This window comes from Lepidochelys olivacea (genome assembly GCF_965140295.1).
Source record: "Lepidochelys olivacea isolate rLepOli2 genome assembly, chromosome: 2".
Taxonomy (NCBI): Eukaryota; Metazoa; Chordata; order Testudines; family Cheloniidae; genus Lepidochelys; species Lepidochelys olivacea.
The window spans coordinates 117077562-117096203 of record NC_140412.1 but is presented as its reverse complement, the minus strand read 5'-3'; the positions used below and the strand labels follow the sequence as shown (position 1 = coordinate 117096203).

General features: G+C 43.6%; 1 protein-coding gene across 7 annotated transcripts in view; it reads right to left on the bottom strand.

Moving 5' to 3' along the window:
- Window positions 1-977: 977 nt before the first annotated feature.
- EEF1E1 (eukaryotic translation elongation factor 1 epsilon 1) overlaps window positions 978-18642 on the bottom strand; it is a 48531-nt gene continuing 30866 nt past the window's right edge. The window contains exons 4-7 of one of the 7 annotated variants that reach the window (XR_014710088.1): window positions 17756-17831; window positions 14918-15058; window positions 5522-5562; window positions 3592-5410 (exon numbers count right to left, since the gene is read on the bottom strand). Coding sequence is in view for 6 of the 7 variants with exons in the window: in XM_084618142.1 (XP_084474268.1) it covers window positions 3031-3963 (933 nt within the window). In the remaining variant the exon portion in view is untranslated. Of the gene's footprint in view, window positions 5411-5521; window positions 5563-9094; window positions 10007-14917; window positions 15059-16420; window positions 16456-17143; window positions 17832-18642 lie in introns of those variants that run through there. The other 6 variants (XM_084618142.1, XM_084618141.1, XM_084618140.1 and 3 more) reach the window with 6 other exon arrangements.

Sequence of the window (18642 nt, the reverse complement as noted above, 5' to 3'; positions counted from 1 at the left end):
AAACAGGTCCATCTTGAAGCCAGGAAGCAGTGAGAGGAACTGAATGGTAGTTAGTCCGCTCTGCCCTTTTATGCCCTTGTACGGGGCACAAGTAAACTCAAGGTCCATGTGTGTGGCTGCCACAGACACTGCTGGCTAAAAGACTCTGAATTTATGAGTGTGGGGTGCAGTACAAATGGAATGTGCATATGGACAATCATTCGGAGATTGTTATGGTTGCAAAGTCAAGCTCTCAACAGTTAGATGCCAGAATTAAGGGTGCCTGTATTACCTTAATTCAGCCCCCTTGTGTGTATGCATCATGATATACAGTCTTTAATTATATGATCACATACCATGCCTCATTCTGTGGCCAGGGTGGCCAGTGCTCATTTAATGAGCAGCTATGCAATATTTTGTTTTCTCCTCATTGTTCCATGCGATGCTTCACGCCTTATTTACTGTACTGTGATCAAGTCCTACTCTGTATACAGAATTGTAACTGCAACTTTCCAGAGACTTGGAACTTGGTCAAATTTGTGTAGTTTTTCACAGGAACAACAGAAGGCACATTCCTGACACAAAAGTCACCCTGCCAAATGTCATGTCCTTGCATCAAAGCATGGGGGTGTTAGAGCTTCCCAGTGGAATGCTTTTAAGAATTTTTTTTGTAAACGTGGGCACAATAACATTTTTTTTCTGTGTTTTGTTCTCAGAAATAGCTGAAATATTTTTGCTGAAACTTCAAAAAAAATTGACAGTTGACAATTGACAGCATGGGAAGTTTCATTCAGAATGGTTAGTTTGGCAAAGTTATAAGCATCTAAAAACAAGGTCTTATAATTGGAAAGGTCATGCAACCTTAAGGATAGGTGGTGCTCACCTATAATATGTGCAATTTAAAAGCTCTCCTATAATGTGCAATTTAAAAATGTTGTTCTTTATTCTCTAAGTATTGCATGCTCCATAAATATTATATTCCAAAGGCTATTGCCAGATTATTCTTGCCAGAGATAAAATATTATAAGCAAAAAAATCTCTCATCACTTAAAGTCCTCGGAAGTTACAGGGGATTCACAAGTAATAATAACCACTGCTACTTTGCACTTTCATCCAAAGATCCCAAAGCACATTACAATCATTAATTGATTAAATTATTATTGTGAGTGCATTATTAACATCGACAGGATATTCTATTTGTTCTACTGATAATGGACAAAGCTGCTCAACTATTTTCTCCCTGCTCAACCCTAGCAGAAATCATCTCAAGGTTCCACATTCTTTACATCTCTACTACAAAAAAGACCCGGGGCAGCAAGTCTCAGAGTCCAGGTCAAGTGACTCGGGCTCACACTACTGGGCTAAAAATAGCAGTGTTGACATTCCTGCCCAGTCTGGAGCCCAGGCTCTGAGACCCTCTCCCCTCCCACGGTTTCAAAGCCTGGGGTCAGTGGTCAGCCCAAACAGGAATAAAAATTTTATTAAGATAATGTTGAAGTGAAAAGAAAACGGTACAGAGTTTAAGCATAGAAGTTTCTGGTTATCAGGAAATAAGGTACAGATTATCAAGGGGTGCAAAATTCGGTTTAGGAACGGGTGGCGTAAGGAATACATAATCTGCAATCTCCCCGATTGGGGGTAAAAGTTTATCGGGTCAAAGTACAGACATTGAGATATGGGGGTATGTTGTCCATATAATAGCTATGTTCAGGTGTGGAGTATAGTGAGTGGATACGATGATGAGGATGGATCTACCCTCATTTGGTGGGATTTAATGTTCAGTGAGTTTATGGTTCCAGTTCATATTGTCTAATGGAAAAAGTCTCTCAGTCCCTTTCCCATAGTTGATGCATGATGTCCTACCGGCTCACACCTCCTGGTACTGTCGGTGGCCAGTGATGTGTTCGATGTAGATATCCCTGGACCATTGGATGGTGTGCAAGACCATGAGGTGCCGCATGAGCCATGCGTAACATCAACCGATCCCACAGGTCCACAGCACACGCTTGTTGCAGGGGTCCCAAGCGCCCAGGGCTCCGACGATCAGGGCATCCATCTGCACCTCATAGCCCTTTGCTCTCAGGGTGTCGGCCGCTTAAAAGCTCGGGCTTCGCGGAAGGCTGGGGTCCTGTTCTCGAAGGAGATCGTGATGTCGACAAGGATGATCTTTTTCTGGACGTCATCGGTAACTACCACGTCACGTCGCAACTGGCTGTCAGTACCAGGGATGGCACAGTTCACGGCGACCTCCCCCAGGCGCGGTGCGATGGCTTTCACCAGGCGGTTCTGGATGGCGTTATGGCACAGCTGCCAGGCTCTGGAGTTGGGCTTGCAGCTGCACAGGACGTGGGGCAGGGTCTCGTTGGAGTAGCCGCACTACCTGCAATGCTTGTCTCAGTTCCTGTGGCGGACGGTTCTGTTGAGCGGGACGCAGTTGAGCCAGGTGCAGTGGATGAACCGCCAGTCTGCAAAACGGGTGAAGCCGCCCCTGGCAAGGAAGTGGTTGCTGGCATCCCACTTGCTGGTCAGTTAGAAGGCTTTACCCTGGTCCGGTTTACACTTCAGGGTTTCTATGTACAGTGAGTCGATGGCTGCGTTCAGGGTCCTCTCCAGCATGCCCCAGGTACTCGGGGTGACAATGGTGTTGTCGTCGGACCTGATCTGCGGCCCCAGGACTCCCAGCTCCTGGCGCTCCTCGCACCACTCCCAGCGGCAGCCGATGCGCTTCCCCAGGCGACGCGTGGCATTGCAAGCGCGGGACCACAGTGAAGCGATGTCGCGCCCGTCCCGTCCGAATTCGCCATCCAGGGAACTGCTCAGGAAGCTGGCGGTGTCTTGGTTGGAGGGGGCTCTGCCGATCCGTTTCTTTGTTGCATCATGGAGGGCGTTTGCTGCGATGTTCCTTACCATGGCTTTGGGACACGTCAGCAGGCGGAAGGCGTGGGTGATCAACGTGATGTCACACAGGTCACCCATGCAGGGGACATTGGCACCGCCATGCCTGTGGGCGATATACACCAGCTCATTGCTGGCTCTCTGGGGAAGGAACAGTCACTTCTTCACCAGCTGCCGGACGATCTTGTCTGCCTTGTTGAGGGGTACCGTCGCCACGGCAGATCTCCTTAGGACGAACGAGATGCGGGGGATCGGGAAGGTGTTCAGGGCGTTTATCTTCTGCCACGGTGCTAGCAGAGAGGCGTCGATCTTGGCGGCATCCTGCAAGATCTCCTGGATGGTGTCCTCGGGTGTCTGCCGGACACGGAAACTTGTCAGCATGCAGAGGTGCTGGTACACCTGCCCCTCTGCCAGGGGGATGACGGGCTCGCCCTGGATCTGGAACCTTGTCGTCTGCACCGAGTCCCTTTTGCTGCCGTTGATGTGGAGAGTTGCGCACTTCTTTGCGTTGAAGCGGAGCCCCATCCAATCGGAAGCTCGACTGGTGGCATCTAGCATACATTGGAGGTTCTCTGGGTCGTCCGCGGTCAGGACCAGGTCATCCGCATAAGCCAGGACGCTCACCCTCTCACGGTGGAGGTTGAAGCCATCTGTGCCATTGGAGATCACTCGCAGCAACGGCTCCATGGCGATCTTAAAGATGATGGGGCTGAGGAGACAGCCCTGCTTAACTCTGCTCCGGATCGGGATCTCGGCAGTCTCCCCTTCGACCGAGCGAATGGTGGTGCTGCATCCCTCGTACACCTCTCGGATCACACGGAGGAAATTCCCTGGCATCCCAAACTCCTGGAGTGTGGCAAAGATGTGGTGGTGGGGCATGGACCCAAAGGCATTAGCCAGGTCAAGCCATGCTACCGTGTTCTGCCTCTGCGCCCTTCTGGCCGTTTCGATGGTGATTTGGAGGATAAAGTTGTCTTCATAGCAGCCCTCGCAGGACATGAAGCCTTTCTGGATGGAGCTGATGGCTTCCCCACTCATCAACCACTCCCTGATCCTCGACGCCAGGTAGCTGGCATAGAGCTTGTACATCGTGGAGCAGAGGGAGATGGGCCTCCAGTTGCTGGGGTCATCCCGCTCACCCTTCTTGTATTTACACTGCTACTTTTAGCCCCATAGCCCAAGCCCCATGAGCTCAAGTCAGTTGACCCAGGCTCTGAGACTCGCTTTTCCAGGGTTTTTTATTTTTTTTTTTGTTTTCAGTGTACATGTACTCTGTGTGTCCCAGGCAAATTCTACCCCTCCTTGCTTCCAAGCATTAGAATCCAGCTTTCCCCCTATTTGCTAATGGGAAAATCCTGTAGTTGAAAGACCAAGAGTTTAGAACCATTTAATTTCTAGGACAGAATTTTTGTATCATGAACAATGTCAGGTTCTGAATTATAGGATTGAACCAAGGGCAAATATGGTGACAGATAAGTGCGTAAATCTTCAGAGCTACGATCCTGAAATTATCCCTGTTCTTTGTTTTGCTTTTTTCTTTAAAAAATGCTTTAGTTGCTGCTCCAGGTTCCTCCTCCCCCTTTCCCGGCTTACTCAGACAATCTTGTCTAACTTATTCGCAAAGCATATTTAAAAAAATTAAGGGAGACTGCGGAAGGTGATTACTATAAAAAGACAATATTTGTGGAGCCACTACCTGTCAGTTTATAAGAAGTAGTCATCAAGTCTTAAAAATATGGAAATATCTATGGCTCGGAGCATGAAAATCAACATATGTAGTCATCATGTATTTTTTGGAAGATTTACTATACAAACTCTGTCACTTTTGCCTTGCAATAGAACCCGCTTTCTCTTTTAGGGATCATTGTGCCATTTGCTATTAGTGTTAGCAGCATTCTGGATTACAAAATCTTCAGATTAACATGCTGAATCCTGTCATTTTTCCCACAGGCTGTCTAGCAATAATAATGCACTAAAGGATTGTTTCATCCAAGTGGCGGTGTCCAAGTCAAATGCTGGCAACAGGCAGGGAAACCCAAACCTGTTGAGGCAGACTTCTCCTGAGATACAAGGAATTGAAATGACATCCCTTAAGAGAAGGGGGTGGGGGACATACTGTATATGAGCAGAATAAGTCCATGGGCTGCATCTGTGATGGAAGACTGAGACTGCAGTCATGATAGTTGGAAGTTTGTGGGCCGTGATGCTGATCCTGGTCAAAGCAGGCCCGAGGCTGTACTGTTTGGAGTAGTGCCTTGTCAGATTAGCTGTATGGCTACTGTATTTGATGCTCAACCTGGACAGACAGGCCTGCCAGGCAGAAACTGCTCAGGCAGATGATGTTAGGGAGGACAAAAATTATCCCCTGCAAGACTAAGAAGACAGATGACACCCAGCAGGAACAGCAAGCCAAATCTGTAGAATCCATAATACAGCTGGCTAGCCTTAGGCTGCCTGCCTCTTTGAAGTGGAATAGACATCACCGACGAGCTGTCAAATTAGATCACCAGGCTGGAAACGCTGAAAAAGATTAGTTCTTCCAATAGAGAAGAGAAAGTTTAATAGATCAAAATCTTCCTAAAGGGGCCAAGGTAATGTGGGAGGGGAAAGGGGAATCCTTAAGATGTAACAATAAAAAAATACTAACCTCCCTCCTCCCTGCACAGTAAAGATGAGCCTGGCTGTGTTCTGCAACAATAGGAAATATTATAGTCACTACCAGTACATGAAATAAAGGCAAAGTCTGCAGGAATGTGAGCACAGAAGCAACAAGTAATTTTCACTGCACAATCAAATTCTCTTTGTTAGCTATGATACCCCTGTTTATTACACTAGAGGTGGGACCCACAGTGTTATAAATCCAGTGCACAAGACATGAAGCCCCTGTGCAGATCCAAAAACTTTGTTCAGCCAAGAAATACATGATGCAACTTTACGCCCATTGCAATAAAATTCACCCTGAGCTCAAAGAAGGGAAAGGAGTATAATTCAGTTTCAATAAATCAAGAATAAAATGAAGATTGCCTAATACACAGAAGTGTGCTCAGATGTATGGAGAATATGAAACTTAGATCTCCAGAAACAGAAGCAGTAAGATGAGCTAAACGTGGGTGCTAAGAAATATTGGTCTTTGGGGGCAAAAGACAAGTGTACTAATTTATCAAACAGGCACATCTCCACAACTTTTATATTGTCGATAAAAACCATGAAATATACCTGAGTTTAAAATAAATAAATAAATGATGAAATGGAAAAGTAGAAGGGAAAATGAATAGGTATATACATTATGTCTCATTTTAACAGTATCAATAAAATAGCACAATTTTATTTACTTATTAGTTTACGTACACACATGTATAAGAACAAATTATGGCCAGACTAGTACACATGTAGTTGTGGGAAGGGCATAGCAAGCCCTCTCCTCCCAGTAGCACATCCATGCAGCAAATAACCATAATTCAGCTGCAGGAAACTGGAAAGCACAGGGAAGAGAAAAGATGCTAATGACCCCAGAGACCTGTATAGGTAGAGACATAACTTGACCCCTTCGAACTGGGAAGGCTGACCTAGGTGAAGTCTTTGATGCATCTGAAGATTTTCCTATCAATCATTATTATCTATGGGACTACTTTCAACTTTCTCTGGTAGTTCTCTCTGCTAACACTCTTGTGAGTTACTTGCCTTATTTTTTTGCAATTCGACAAAGACAAGGGGGAGTGACCCAGTTCCAGAACCCTCTTCCTTACATGCCCCTTTTGTGCATGTTGTTCCTTTCAGAGGCCAGGTCTACACGAGGAAATTAGGTTGGTATAGCTCAGGGTGGGGCAAACTTTTTAGCCCAAGGTCCACATCGGGGTGCGAAACTGTATGGAGGGCCAGGTAGGGAAGGCTGTGCACCCCAAACAGCCTGGCCCCCACCCCCTATCTGCCCCCTCCCACTTCCCGCCTCCTGACTGGCCCCCTCAGAACCCCTGACCCACCCAATCCTCCCTGCTCCTTGTCCCCTGACCGCCCCCACCCCAAACCGCCCCCCCCAGGATCCCACCCCCTATCCAACCCCCCCCCATCTCTCTGTCCCCTGACTGCCTCCCGGCCCCTATCCACCCCCCCTAGGACTCCCATCCAACCCCCCGTTCTCCGTCCTCAACCGCCCCAGAATCTCTGCCCCATCCAACTGCTCCCTGTCCCCTGACTGCCCCCCGGGACCCCCTAACTGCTGTGCGCGTGCCGCCGCCCCCCACTTACCATGCTGCTCAGAGTGGCAGGAGCTCACAGTCCTGCTGTCCATGCAGTGGCATAACTGCGGGGGAGGGGGGACAGCAGGGGAGTGGCCAGAGGCTAGCCTCCCCGGCCAGGAGCTCAAGCACCAGGCAGGATGGTCCCACAGGCCGGATGTGGCCCGTGGCCCGTAGTTTGCCCACCTCTGGTATAGCTTCATCGCTCAGAGATGTGAAAAATGCACACTCCTGACTGAGGCAGTTAAACCCATCTAATACCCAATGTAGACAGCGCTAGATTGATGGGAGAACTCCCCCATTGACATAGCTACTGGCTCTTGGGAGGTGGAACACGACAGAAAGAAAATGGAGAATGATGAAGGAAGGAAGGAAATCATGAAAAGTGAGCATGTTATACCACTACTGTGACTTAATGCTTGAGATTATGTGCCCCTCTAGTTGCTGCCCCAGTGACTATGACAGTTTTATTTACACACAGCAACTGAGTTCTTCTTAGCTCATGCTTTGGTGCCAAAGAACCCATATTTTGATCCCTGTTGATGACCATTGTGTCTGTGTGAATGTGGTCATGACTGTTAGACGATGCTGCTTCCTGAACAAAAAACCTACACTGGTTTCATAATTATGTGGAGTCCTCCATCCTCTCACATCTCTCCTTCCCACTCATCTCCTCAAGTCTCTTCTTTCCTTCCCTACACACATTACACATTCACATGTTTAATTTGGTTTGGCCTATAGATTGGAATGAAGAAACTCCTCACTCAGAGGTTTCGAGACTCCCAAAAGTAGGATCTGGTCTGACTACCCCTACAAAAATTAAATTACATGTAAAGACTAAGGAAGTAAATCTTATATAATTATGTATTTCTAATATACCAATGGGGTATCTGGTTACCAATTTCAACTTTGTCGGAAAGTGGTGATCATCAGCCTGATTTTGGTCCACTGGGAATCAAAAGTACAGTAAGTCAACTCAGCATGATAAACGGAGGTTTAAGTGCACACTAACAATGATCACATTTATTCTTCTACTGAATTATTCAATTATTGAAAGGTTTTCGTGCAGTGCTATCACATCATATGGCAGCAACCTTAAATCCCAGAGGCACATACTTAAAAGACCATAACATGTCAGGCCCTTGACTAAATTGGATCAAACAATTATGCAATAATAATAATAATAAGCAATGATGAGATGCATTAAACAAGAGCGTCATTGTTCATGAAATGCTATGAAAATAAATTCATCACATCATTATGGTCATCATCATAATCATCAGTTTGTGAAGCAACAAAACAAAGTAAAATACCATCACACTATTTATTGCACCCTTAAGTGAACAGAAGTTTAAGAAAGGGAAAGGGGAGGGGAAAAGGAAAAAACTACAGCACTTTTATTGAGGTTTAGTGAGTGTATAATGAACTATTACAAAACAGAAGCAGAAGGACAAGGAGTAACTGTCTTTAAAGAGAGGAGCATTTATCCGTCTGCATTCTTTACAGAATTATCAGAATGTCAACTTCACAGAGATCATCTACATTAATAAATAAGCATCAGTTGTACATCATGTGAAGGTTAATTTTATCTTTAAAAATGCACCCCAAACAACCTTAAAGCCAAGCTGCACTATTCATCATGTTTTCTCAACATTCTCTTATAAGCTTAATTGCCTCTAACAATCTAAAATATAAGTAAATATAGAAAATAAATCAATATGATCTAATTCTATCAGCTTTTTCTTAAGGCAAAAAGTACTACTAACCCATCCTTTTTCACTCCATTCTGAAAAAAATCCTAAGTGGAGAATAAAATTAATCAAGTATTTTAACAGTGCTTGTAATGCTGAAGTTAGAATATACGCTGCTTGAGCAAATGCCTTTCCAGCCATTGGGAATAACGTTCACTTTACTAAATCCCTTCTAATTCCACATTTCTAGGCACATTTTTAAGACAGAGTGGCAATAATATGATACATAATCACCTTTATTTACTGTATTAGTTTTCTGGTAATATTTGTGATATTTTTAACCTTTTATTCAGTATGATGGTTGAACCTTCTCCATTTCTATTAGCTGAGAGGAAATAAAACTGACAACACATGTTGGAAGGCGTAGGATGGTGGGAGAGTGCTGGATCCATGCGATGCAGTCGAGATGTTCTAGGTGATGTGGAAACCTCTTTGGGGATCCAGGGAAATTTCAGAATAAGAGTGGATGGAGATGGAAAAGAGCCACAATTCTGTAGCATGTTCTCCTCCAAATATCTGAATGGGCATTAATATTGCTCCAAACAGCATTAACTCCTCTGGTTTGTTTCTGCAGCTGCTACTAGACAGTCATAGGTAGGGCCCTACCAAATTCATGGCTGTGAAAAACGCATCACAGACTGTGAAATCTGATCTTTTGTGTACTTTTACCCTATACTATATAGATTTCACGGGGGAGATCAGCCTTTCCTGACCCAAAAGGGAGTTGTGCGGGAGGGGGAAGGGTGGTCACAAAGTTATTGTAGGGGATTGCGGTATTGCCATCCTTACTTCTGCGCTGCCTTCAAAGTTGGGTGGCCAGAAAGCAGCAGCTGCTGGCCAGGTGCTCAGCTCTGAAGGCAGCACCCTGCCAGCCGCAGCACAGAAGTAAGGGTGGCAATACCATACCACTCCATGTTTACTTCTGCATTGCTGCTTTCTGAGCTGGGCAGCTGGAGAGTGGCAGCTGCTGACTGAGGGCCCAGCTCTGAAGGCAGCAGCGCAGAAGTAAGGGTGGCAATACCATACCATGCCATCCTTACCTCTGCGCTGCAGCTGGTGGCAGCTCTGCCTTCAGAGCTGGGCTCCCAGCCAGCTACCGCCGCTTTCCAGCCACCTAATTCTGAAGGCAGAGCTGCTGCCAGCAGCCGCTCAGAAACAAGGGTGGCAGTACTGCGACCCTCCCAGACCTGCCTTTTGGGTCAGGTCCCTTACAGTTACAACTCTGTGAAATTTCAGATTTAAATATTTGAAATCATGAAATTTACAATTTTAAAAATCCTATGACTGTGAAAGTGACCAAAATGGCCCCTGAATTTGGCAGGGCTCTAGTCATAGGGTGAGCTGGGAGAAGGGGCTCCAGCACAAAATGCGGTGTGGTGGAGAGCAGGCTAGAGGTTCTGTAATTTGGAGGGTCAGGTTTTTGTGGAAACCTGGAATCCATGGGTTAAGGCCTACACCCACATCTCCTTTGCAGTATAAACCCCTCCCACATCTGATGGGAGCATATTAAGGAAAGTCTACATGGGAAAACTCAGACTTTCCTGGATCCTAACCCACAGTGTTGATTTTTCTAGCTTGGTTTTTAAAAAGCACCCTACTTTGGCAACACGCTCCTGTGCCCGCAAGGGCTGGGGGGGAAGATACCGGCGAAGGGAGGACACTTAGGCCAAAGAATAATAAACTATGCTTTATTGAAGGAAGGACGAACTTACGCTTCAATTTGCACGGGGAGCCCCTAGGATGTGCGGAGAGGCTGCAGGGAACTGTGGCCGTTCGGGACAGCTGACCAGGCAGGACTTTGCCGGGGGGGAGTCCTCTGCGGCACTATATTCTCCGCGCTTATTTTGGGGTTACATGGGATTAACAGCCAGTTACATTTTTACATGTATGATTTATGTTTATTACATAAACTGACTTGTTTACAGGCAAAAATATGCTGAGCTATGCTACAATATTTTTTGGCAGGGTTTGTTGGACAAAGTTTATTGAAATTGCTTGCATTTTTCACTTACATTTAGTTACATACTCAGTCCACCACTTAGCTTTTTGCTAATCTTCTGCAACCTTGCCCCTACAGCTCCCATGACTGACCATTTTTCATTCTTATCTCACTGATATTTGCTCTTATCCCTACATGAATGATAAGGAAAGAATGCCACTTAGCCAAATGGTTTGGGTGACAAATATATTAGGATAATCGGGAATTAACAGATGTAGATTATGGAAGAGAAATGTACTAGGGAGACACTAGCAATTCAATAGAAAAAGCAATCTGGTATGTAGGCTTTCAACCAAAGGCAACTATACTATATCTGTTCTATTTTTATTTATATAAAATTAGAGTTAGGGCCCAATACTGCACTTCTGAAATAGGTAAAACTCCTTTAAAGACTTCAATGGGAATTTTGCCTGAGTAAGAAGATTCTTGTGGCAGGAATTTGTTTTAGGGTTCTAAAAATATAAATAAATACTGTGCACACTAGTGCTTTATAATAAATTACATTAAAATACCAAAGAACATCCAAATTGCAAAGTCAAGCACTGAAAAGTTTAGAAATGACAGAATTGCCCATGCAACCTTATTTCAGCCCCCTTTTGTGCATGCAATATGATACATGATCACATACTATTCTTTTTCACAGGACCCTTGCCTCATTTAGTGCTGAGGAGGGACAGTGCTCACTGAATGGATAGCTATTCAATATTGTGTTTTAGTCTCTGCATTCAATGTGGTCCTCTGCATTATTTACACCATATCATCCAAACTCTGCACTGAATACAAAGTTATTTCTTTTCCTCATGAGCTTTTCTATAATGCTTTCATCATAGCCTCAGTTCTGAGGTGAGGTGGCATTATTATCCTCATTTTACATTTGGGAAACAGGCACCAAAATGGTGAAGAGTCAACTAATTGTGCTTCCAGTTTGAAACACAGAGGGCTTGATTCTTCAGAGTACTTAGCATTTGATGGCATTTTGTTTAGAGCAGAACTCCCACTGACCTCAGTGGCGGTTGTGCATGCTCAGCACTTCTACAATCAGACCCTAGGTGTCTCAAGCTGAGTACTACAAAATGGGGACAACAGTACATCCCTACCTCACAAAGGCGTTGTGAAGATATACACAAAGATTGTGAGGTGCTCAGATACTATGGTAATGGGGAGCATATATATAGATTGCGGAAAACTGTGTCCACCTGTGAAAATGTTGGTGTAAGTCACTCCCCCAGCGTAATGTAGGACTGTGGCAGAGGCAGAGATAAAATCCAACTCTTCAGGGTGGCATTCAACTGCTTTAACTATGAGACTCTCTCTTCTCCCCTGCCTTATTCACTATATCTCTTCCAACTTCTGCAACAAATGAAATGAGTCCTACAGACAACAGTCTTCACTACACAACTCTGATTCATTCCCCACAGCAGGTCGGTCCCATGCACTGAGTAAGGCAGGGGTCCTGTGGAAAAAAATGTGGTCATGTAATTAAAGACTGTGATAATGCATGTATACAAAGGGGCTCAGTTAAGGTCACAGGGGCATCTTTACATCTGGCATTTCCTAACTTTTGAATGCTTGACTTTTTGCAACCTTTCTTTTTTTTTAAATAATTTTTTAAGATGGAAACATTTCCATCATGTGGAATCACACTGACTCCCTAAATGGGTTATTAGGAGGGTTGGGCTCTTTAGATCCACCACACAGTTGTCTACCACTTTAGCTAACAGAATAACTGGTAGCAGTAGAACACAGATTTCTTTGTGGACCACCCACTAGAGGGGTTTCTCAGCTATTTGCAAGACAGTAAAAGAATGTTGAGACTCAGGAATAATGGGTTCCAGTCCAGGTTTTACAGGAGAATGTGCTCCAGTAGTTAGACCTTTCTAATCCGGTTCCTCCCAGCCTCTCCCTGACCCTTTTGTTCATATTCTTCTCCCCATACCTCAGCTTCTACACCCATTTCCCATTTTTTGTTCTCTTCCACAGTGGCATCCCCACTCAGACCCCCTCCCTGCTCCTACTTCTGTCCTGTTTCTCCCTATCCCCACCCCAGCTTCTGACCTCATCCCCCCACCTGTTCCTATGTTCTATGGGTCCTGCCCCTTCCTCCCCAATCCCATCTTGTTCCTGTTTCCACCCTGTAATTTTTTCCACATCACCCCCATATTGGTGCACATAAAATTAATGTGGTAAAGGTGGGGCCAAGAGCTTTGGAATGTGGGAGGGGGCTCAGGGCTGGGGCAGAGGGTTGGGGTGCAGAGGGGCTGAGGGCTCTGGCTGGAGCTGGGGGCTCTGGGGTGGGGCCAGGGATGGGGATGAGGGGTTTGAGGTGCAGGCTGCCCTGGGGCTATGGCAGGGAGAGAGGACTCCCCCAGCTCTCTGCCCCCACAGCAGCACCTGGGCTGGCAGGGAGAGGTGCTTCTCCCCCAGCTCCGAAAGGTCAGGGCTGGCTCTTCCAGGGCTGCGGCAGGTCCGGGGCAAGAGGCATCTCTCCCCGCCACAGCCTGAGCACCTGTGCGGCACTTAATAGGCTGCTGTGCCTCTGCACAGCTTAGAGGAATTTAGCTCCCATCACATCTTCTGTCTGTCCCCTCTTCCGCAGTTCTTTCAGATATAGCAAAAGACAGGCACATCCCTGACAGCAGGAAGAACACTGCCGAATTCCATGTTCCTGATCCAAACCATAAGAGTGCTAAATGTTTCCCAATTAAACTGTTGGAAGAATTATTTTTCTTAAAAGAGCAAATACAATGTATTTTTCCCTAACTCTATTCTTGGAAATGGATGAACCATTTTACCTGAAACTTTCCTAAAACAAATTAGCCAGAGGCAGACATCCAAACATGGATAATTTCAGCCCAAACAGTTTGAATTTGGCAAAGCTCTGAGCAATTGAAAACAGGGTCCTATACTGGGAAGTGCTGTGTAATCTTTGTTATCGATGTTGCAAACTATGCCACCTATAATTAATAATGAGCTTCATCATCCTGTTCTGTGATAAAATCAGCAAGAGGAGGAATTTTCCAAATCCCTGTGAGGATCTCTCAGTTCACCCCACATCATTCTGTAGGAGTCCGCTTCCTCCCACTTCGAAAAGGCCACAGGGGCCCACTGCTGATCCTAGGGGATCCACAGGATGCCAGACATTCACTTGGGACCCTGTTCCTCAGGCCTCCCCTCATCCTGCATTCTTGGTAGTTTTGCTCCACTGGGATTGCACCAGGGAGACTCTTGACTATAACTGGTCTCAAATTCCTTAGGGAGGTGAGGGTTAGAAGATGTGTAGAAAAGATAATAGTTAATGTGATTCTGACAGACAAGGTGCCAGCTCATATCAAGGCCCCTGGGTCTCAAGTGAACACTGACATACATAGGTGGAACCAGTCTGGCTCACATATGTTAGTATTGTTAAAATTGGTATCAAAGTTCTACAAATGCATTTAGACTTTATGGAATGCTTGTAAGTTGATACATACATTAATCTCACTTAAAATATTTGTAGCCCATGTTACAAGGTAATACGTAAGTGTTTGCTCTGTAACAGTAAATCACCAGCCAGGAGAGAAGCATTACAAGCGTGAAATACTAATTTGACATAGGTTTTTCTCCCCTGCCCAACAAAAGGCAGCCCATCAACACCAGACAACCCACTGTGGAACAGAGGACAAAAGACTGTTCATTGTTTCTCCCCCACTCCCACCCCCTCATGAAGAAGAGAGGTGCAACTGAATTCCTCCCAACAGCTGAACTTGCATCTTGAAGCAGAAGGGAGGAAGGAATAAAAGGCCCTAACAAAGATTAACTATCTTTGTGTTGCTTGGACTCTGGGGGGCAAGGATTACTAAGCATAAGCAAGAGATCCTCAGTACTTGGCCTGAGTAAACCCTAAAGGACATATAGTGCTAGCTTATTATAGAAGCTTCTATTACCTTTTGAAACTTAAAACTGGAACTCATTTCTGTGTATGTGTTTACTTGCTTTAACCTTGTAAATAACTTATTCCCTTTTCCCCAATTAATAAATCTTTAGACAGTTTATTATCTAAGATCTAAGGTGCAACTGACCTGAGGTAAGTGACTGGCCCTTTGGGAGTGGGAGTTATTGTCAGATGTTCAGCTGCCCGTGTGTTCTCCGTGTGCTGCCCCAGCTCTGCGCAGACAGCTGGCACAGCAGACCTTGAGCAAACCGCCCAATGACCATAAAATCTGTTAAGGTGCGAAGGTGATTGTTCAGGTTTATTATCAGCAAAGCATGGTCCTAGCTCCCTGGATCAATGTTTACAATTACACTAGCACATGTATGCCCGTAACAAAGGATGCAGCTCAGTCAGTGGCAGGACTTTCCACTACCCCTTCAGCTGGACAAAGACACTCCCTCTGAGATACATCTTTATACACCAATTCAAACAAGTTACGTATCACCCTTGACGTATCAGGGTACTACCCTCTGACATATTAGGGTGCCACCCATTGTCTTATATCTGTAGGTAAGATCAAAACATCTCTATCCATCATACTGACATCCTGACCTTATCCTTAAGAGGGCAGCATGTTCCTGTTATCTTTGGGGAATGTGTTTATCGGGGTGTTCTGATAATGTCTTGGAATGTGCTTGCGTAAGTGTTTTGTGCCTAGCATCTCATAGGAATGTGTGTTTTTGCAATATCAATCTTATGCTTGCCAAATTCTGCGAGCAGGGCCTGCCTCTTGCTCACAACTTAACTCAGCTTGATATCAACAAGGTTTTGACTACTTTAGCCCAGGCCTCAAGCCTCTGATACATGGGCTTATGTTTCAGGCCCTCTTCCTACTACAGGAGTAACCTGAATATTGCTGTGATCTTCGGTGTAAGAGACCACCTAACACAAAGGCAAGTTTAGTTGGGTAGCAAGACAGATCGGAATCAGGGCCGGATTTCCAATTAGGCACTATAGGGGCACCTAAAAGTTAAAACTGGGTTAAAAGTAATTTTTTATGGGAAACACAAACGTCAGCTATAGGCGGGGGGGACACTGAAGATGCTGTGCCTAGGGACGTGCAAGATGTAAATCCAGCCCTGATCAGACTTCTCCATGTTAAAGCTGTTAATAGTGCTTGAGGAGTTCACACTTGATAACAGATTGGTGAAATCTAAGTACAGAACGCTCAACCAATTTCAGGTTTGCGCCCTGCTTCTTAACAGTCTTAACAGGTTGGTACTCATGCTCCTGAGCCACTACAGGATAGCATGGGACCAGAGTATCCCTCTAGTTTTATCCTGAGCCCAGCATTGCTCCCGTATTAACCAAGCCATAATTATTTCAAAACTCAAAAACTGCACTCCATGAGGCAGTACCGAGAGGGAGAGTGAGCGAGTGTGTGTGTGTAGTTTGAAAGTATTTTTCTATCTAGCATAATTTTAAGAGATTCCATATAAAAAGCTATATTAAAAACATACATTACAAAATGAAGGAGCACTAAAGTTAAGAAATGCTAGTATTAGTGTTTCCACATAATGCAGGATATGCATTCCACAACTTCCACATAAAGGATATGCATTCTGGTCCAGATTCAGTCAGAACTGTAGAAACTAAATTATACAAACTAAACAATTGTTTCAGTACCTATTTATAGAAAAAAAGGACAATTGACTGAAAGTATGCAGAAGGTAATGTTAGGCAATTAAATTATGCAACTCAGTGCATTAATAGTGCTAGGTATTTCCATTTTAGATCACTAATTTCCAAAGACTTGGAAGAGCCACATATTCACTAACCCAAACTATTAAATAGCAGTTCACATCAAAAAGATTTTAATCCTACTTAAAAAAAAAAAAAAAAACCACGCAGAACATTTTTTTCCCTCTCCATTTTTTTAACCCACAGAAATTAAATCAATGCAAATCAAAAAATGACTTTAGTAAAGTACCCCATTATTGCCTTAGGAAAGTTGAATACATTTTTAAAAATCATGTTTTTAGAGTTTTCAAACTTGTATTTCTTTTTGGAGGGAAATGTGCAAACATTCTGAAAAAATGCACAGGGTTGCTTACGCAGATTTTACACTTCTGTAACTTTTTCAAATGAAAATTGTCAGGATTCATTTTTGGGAAATAATGTCAAACTTAACATGAAAACCAAAAATTAGCTATTGCTTCTACCTGGTCAGAGTCTAAATTCCTTTGTAGCCCAAGTCACAATAACCAATGCAAGTGATTTTTTTAAAAAGCTTATTTGAGTTCAGTTATTTTAACTTTTAATTTTCTACCAAAGAATATTTTAAGAAATAAAAATATCACAACCAAATTAAGACTAGACTTTTTAAATAAATTTATTACATAAATATTGTTTGCAACTGACACATTTATCTGTTCCCTTTTTCACATCCTTGGCACACAATATAGCTCTTACCATAATATTTACAAAACAGGTGTAAACATCCATGGAAAATAAAATGAAAATAATGAAGTGCTAAGTATGTAAAAAGTCAATAAATAGCAAAATATTGAAGGACAAGTTGTTCATTTGTCTGATATTAAAGATTCAGCTATTACATGGGTAAAAAAATAGTCCCCTTAAAAAAAAAAAAAAAAGGTTAAAACTTGATTCTTGATTCCCATTTTCCACTACTGTTGCATTTTAACAAATAAACTATACTATTCTTTTACGAAGTCCAAATCTTAAATGATAGTTACTCAACGCAATTTCATTACTTTAGGCATCAGCTGTTCTGGTTCACATAAGGAAGGTTATACATCTATGCTTACAAGTTAGTGATTTTGAAATATGCAGTTTTGAAATCCAGACATTTCCCATTTTTTCAGTTCCCAATCACCCTTCCAATATGGCACTGAAGACCCCTAATGGGCATTAGTATACAGTCTGTTCTTCATGAAGACAACATTAGACAGATGTTGCCTGATACCTGGATAATGTTGAATGTGATTAAACCAGCGAGACACATTAAGGTATTTCTCCTTCTCTTGCACTGTAAGCTCAGCCTAAACAAGGGAAGAAATAAAAGATGTTAAATAATCATATCCCTATTAACGCAGAAACATAAATTACAGGAATAAAAAATAGTTTTATAAAGTCAGTTCTTAAATAGGATGAAAAATTATGACAGTCTAGCAGTGCTGTACATTGATTTTATATTTTTTGGTTGTGGACTTTTAAAACCATATGTTAACTTTATGGAAATCTGAAGATTTTCAACTATAATTTGCATAATTCAACATAAAACAGAACTGGAGGCTCAACTGTACGGGATTAAAGGAGAGATTACAAAGCGTACAGGCCTGGTTCTTGTTCCAGTACCTCTAGGAAAGTGAAGAAAGGCTGGAAATTAGCATGTTTAGCAAGGGATTACTGTATAGTATCCTTAGGAAAAGTTCTGAAAGACATACAAGTAATCCTCACTGTTGAGCTCTTGTCTAGGAAGCTGTCTGGTGAACTGCAGTCTTGCATCTCAGGCCAATGCCTAGTTTACATTTTTAAAAAGCAGTACTGAAGAGACGGATGGACTGTTTCCAAGCATATTCAAGACAGAAAGCAATTAAAGGTATGCTTCTAATTTTTTTTTTTTTTTTTTTTAACCGTTTGATCTAAGAGTGTCAGCAATAGTTGCTGGGTGTATTTCAACAATGCTGGAAAAATGCATAAATGCAACAATAATTTATTTTCTTTAGATGTACTCAGATTACTAGTATCTAGGACAAGTGGCATCATTCAAATCACGACAACCAAAAGCTATAGATTGAGGATCTGTCCACATTAGAAATATAACCATGAATTAGCAGGGTTGTCTGCCAT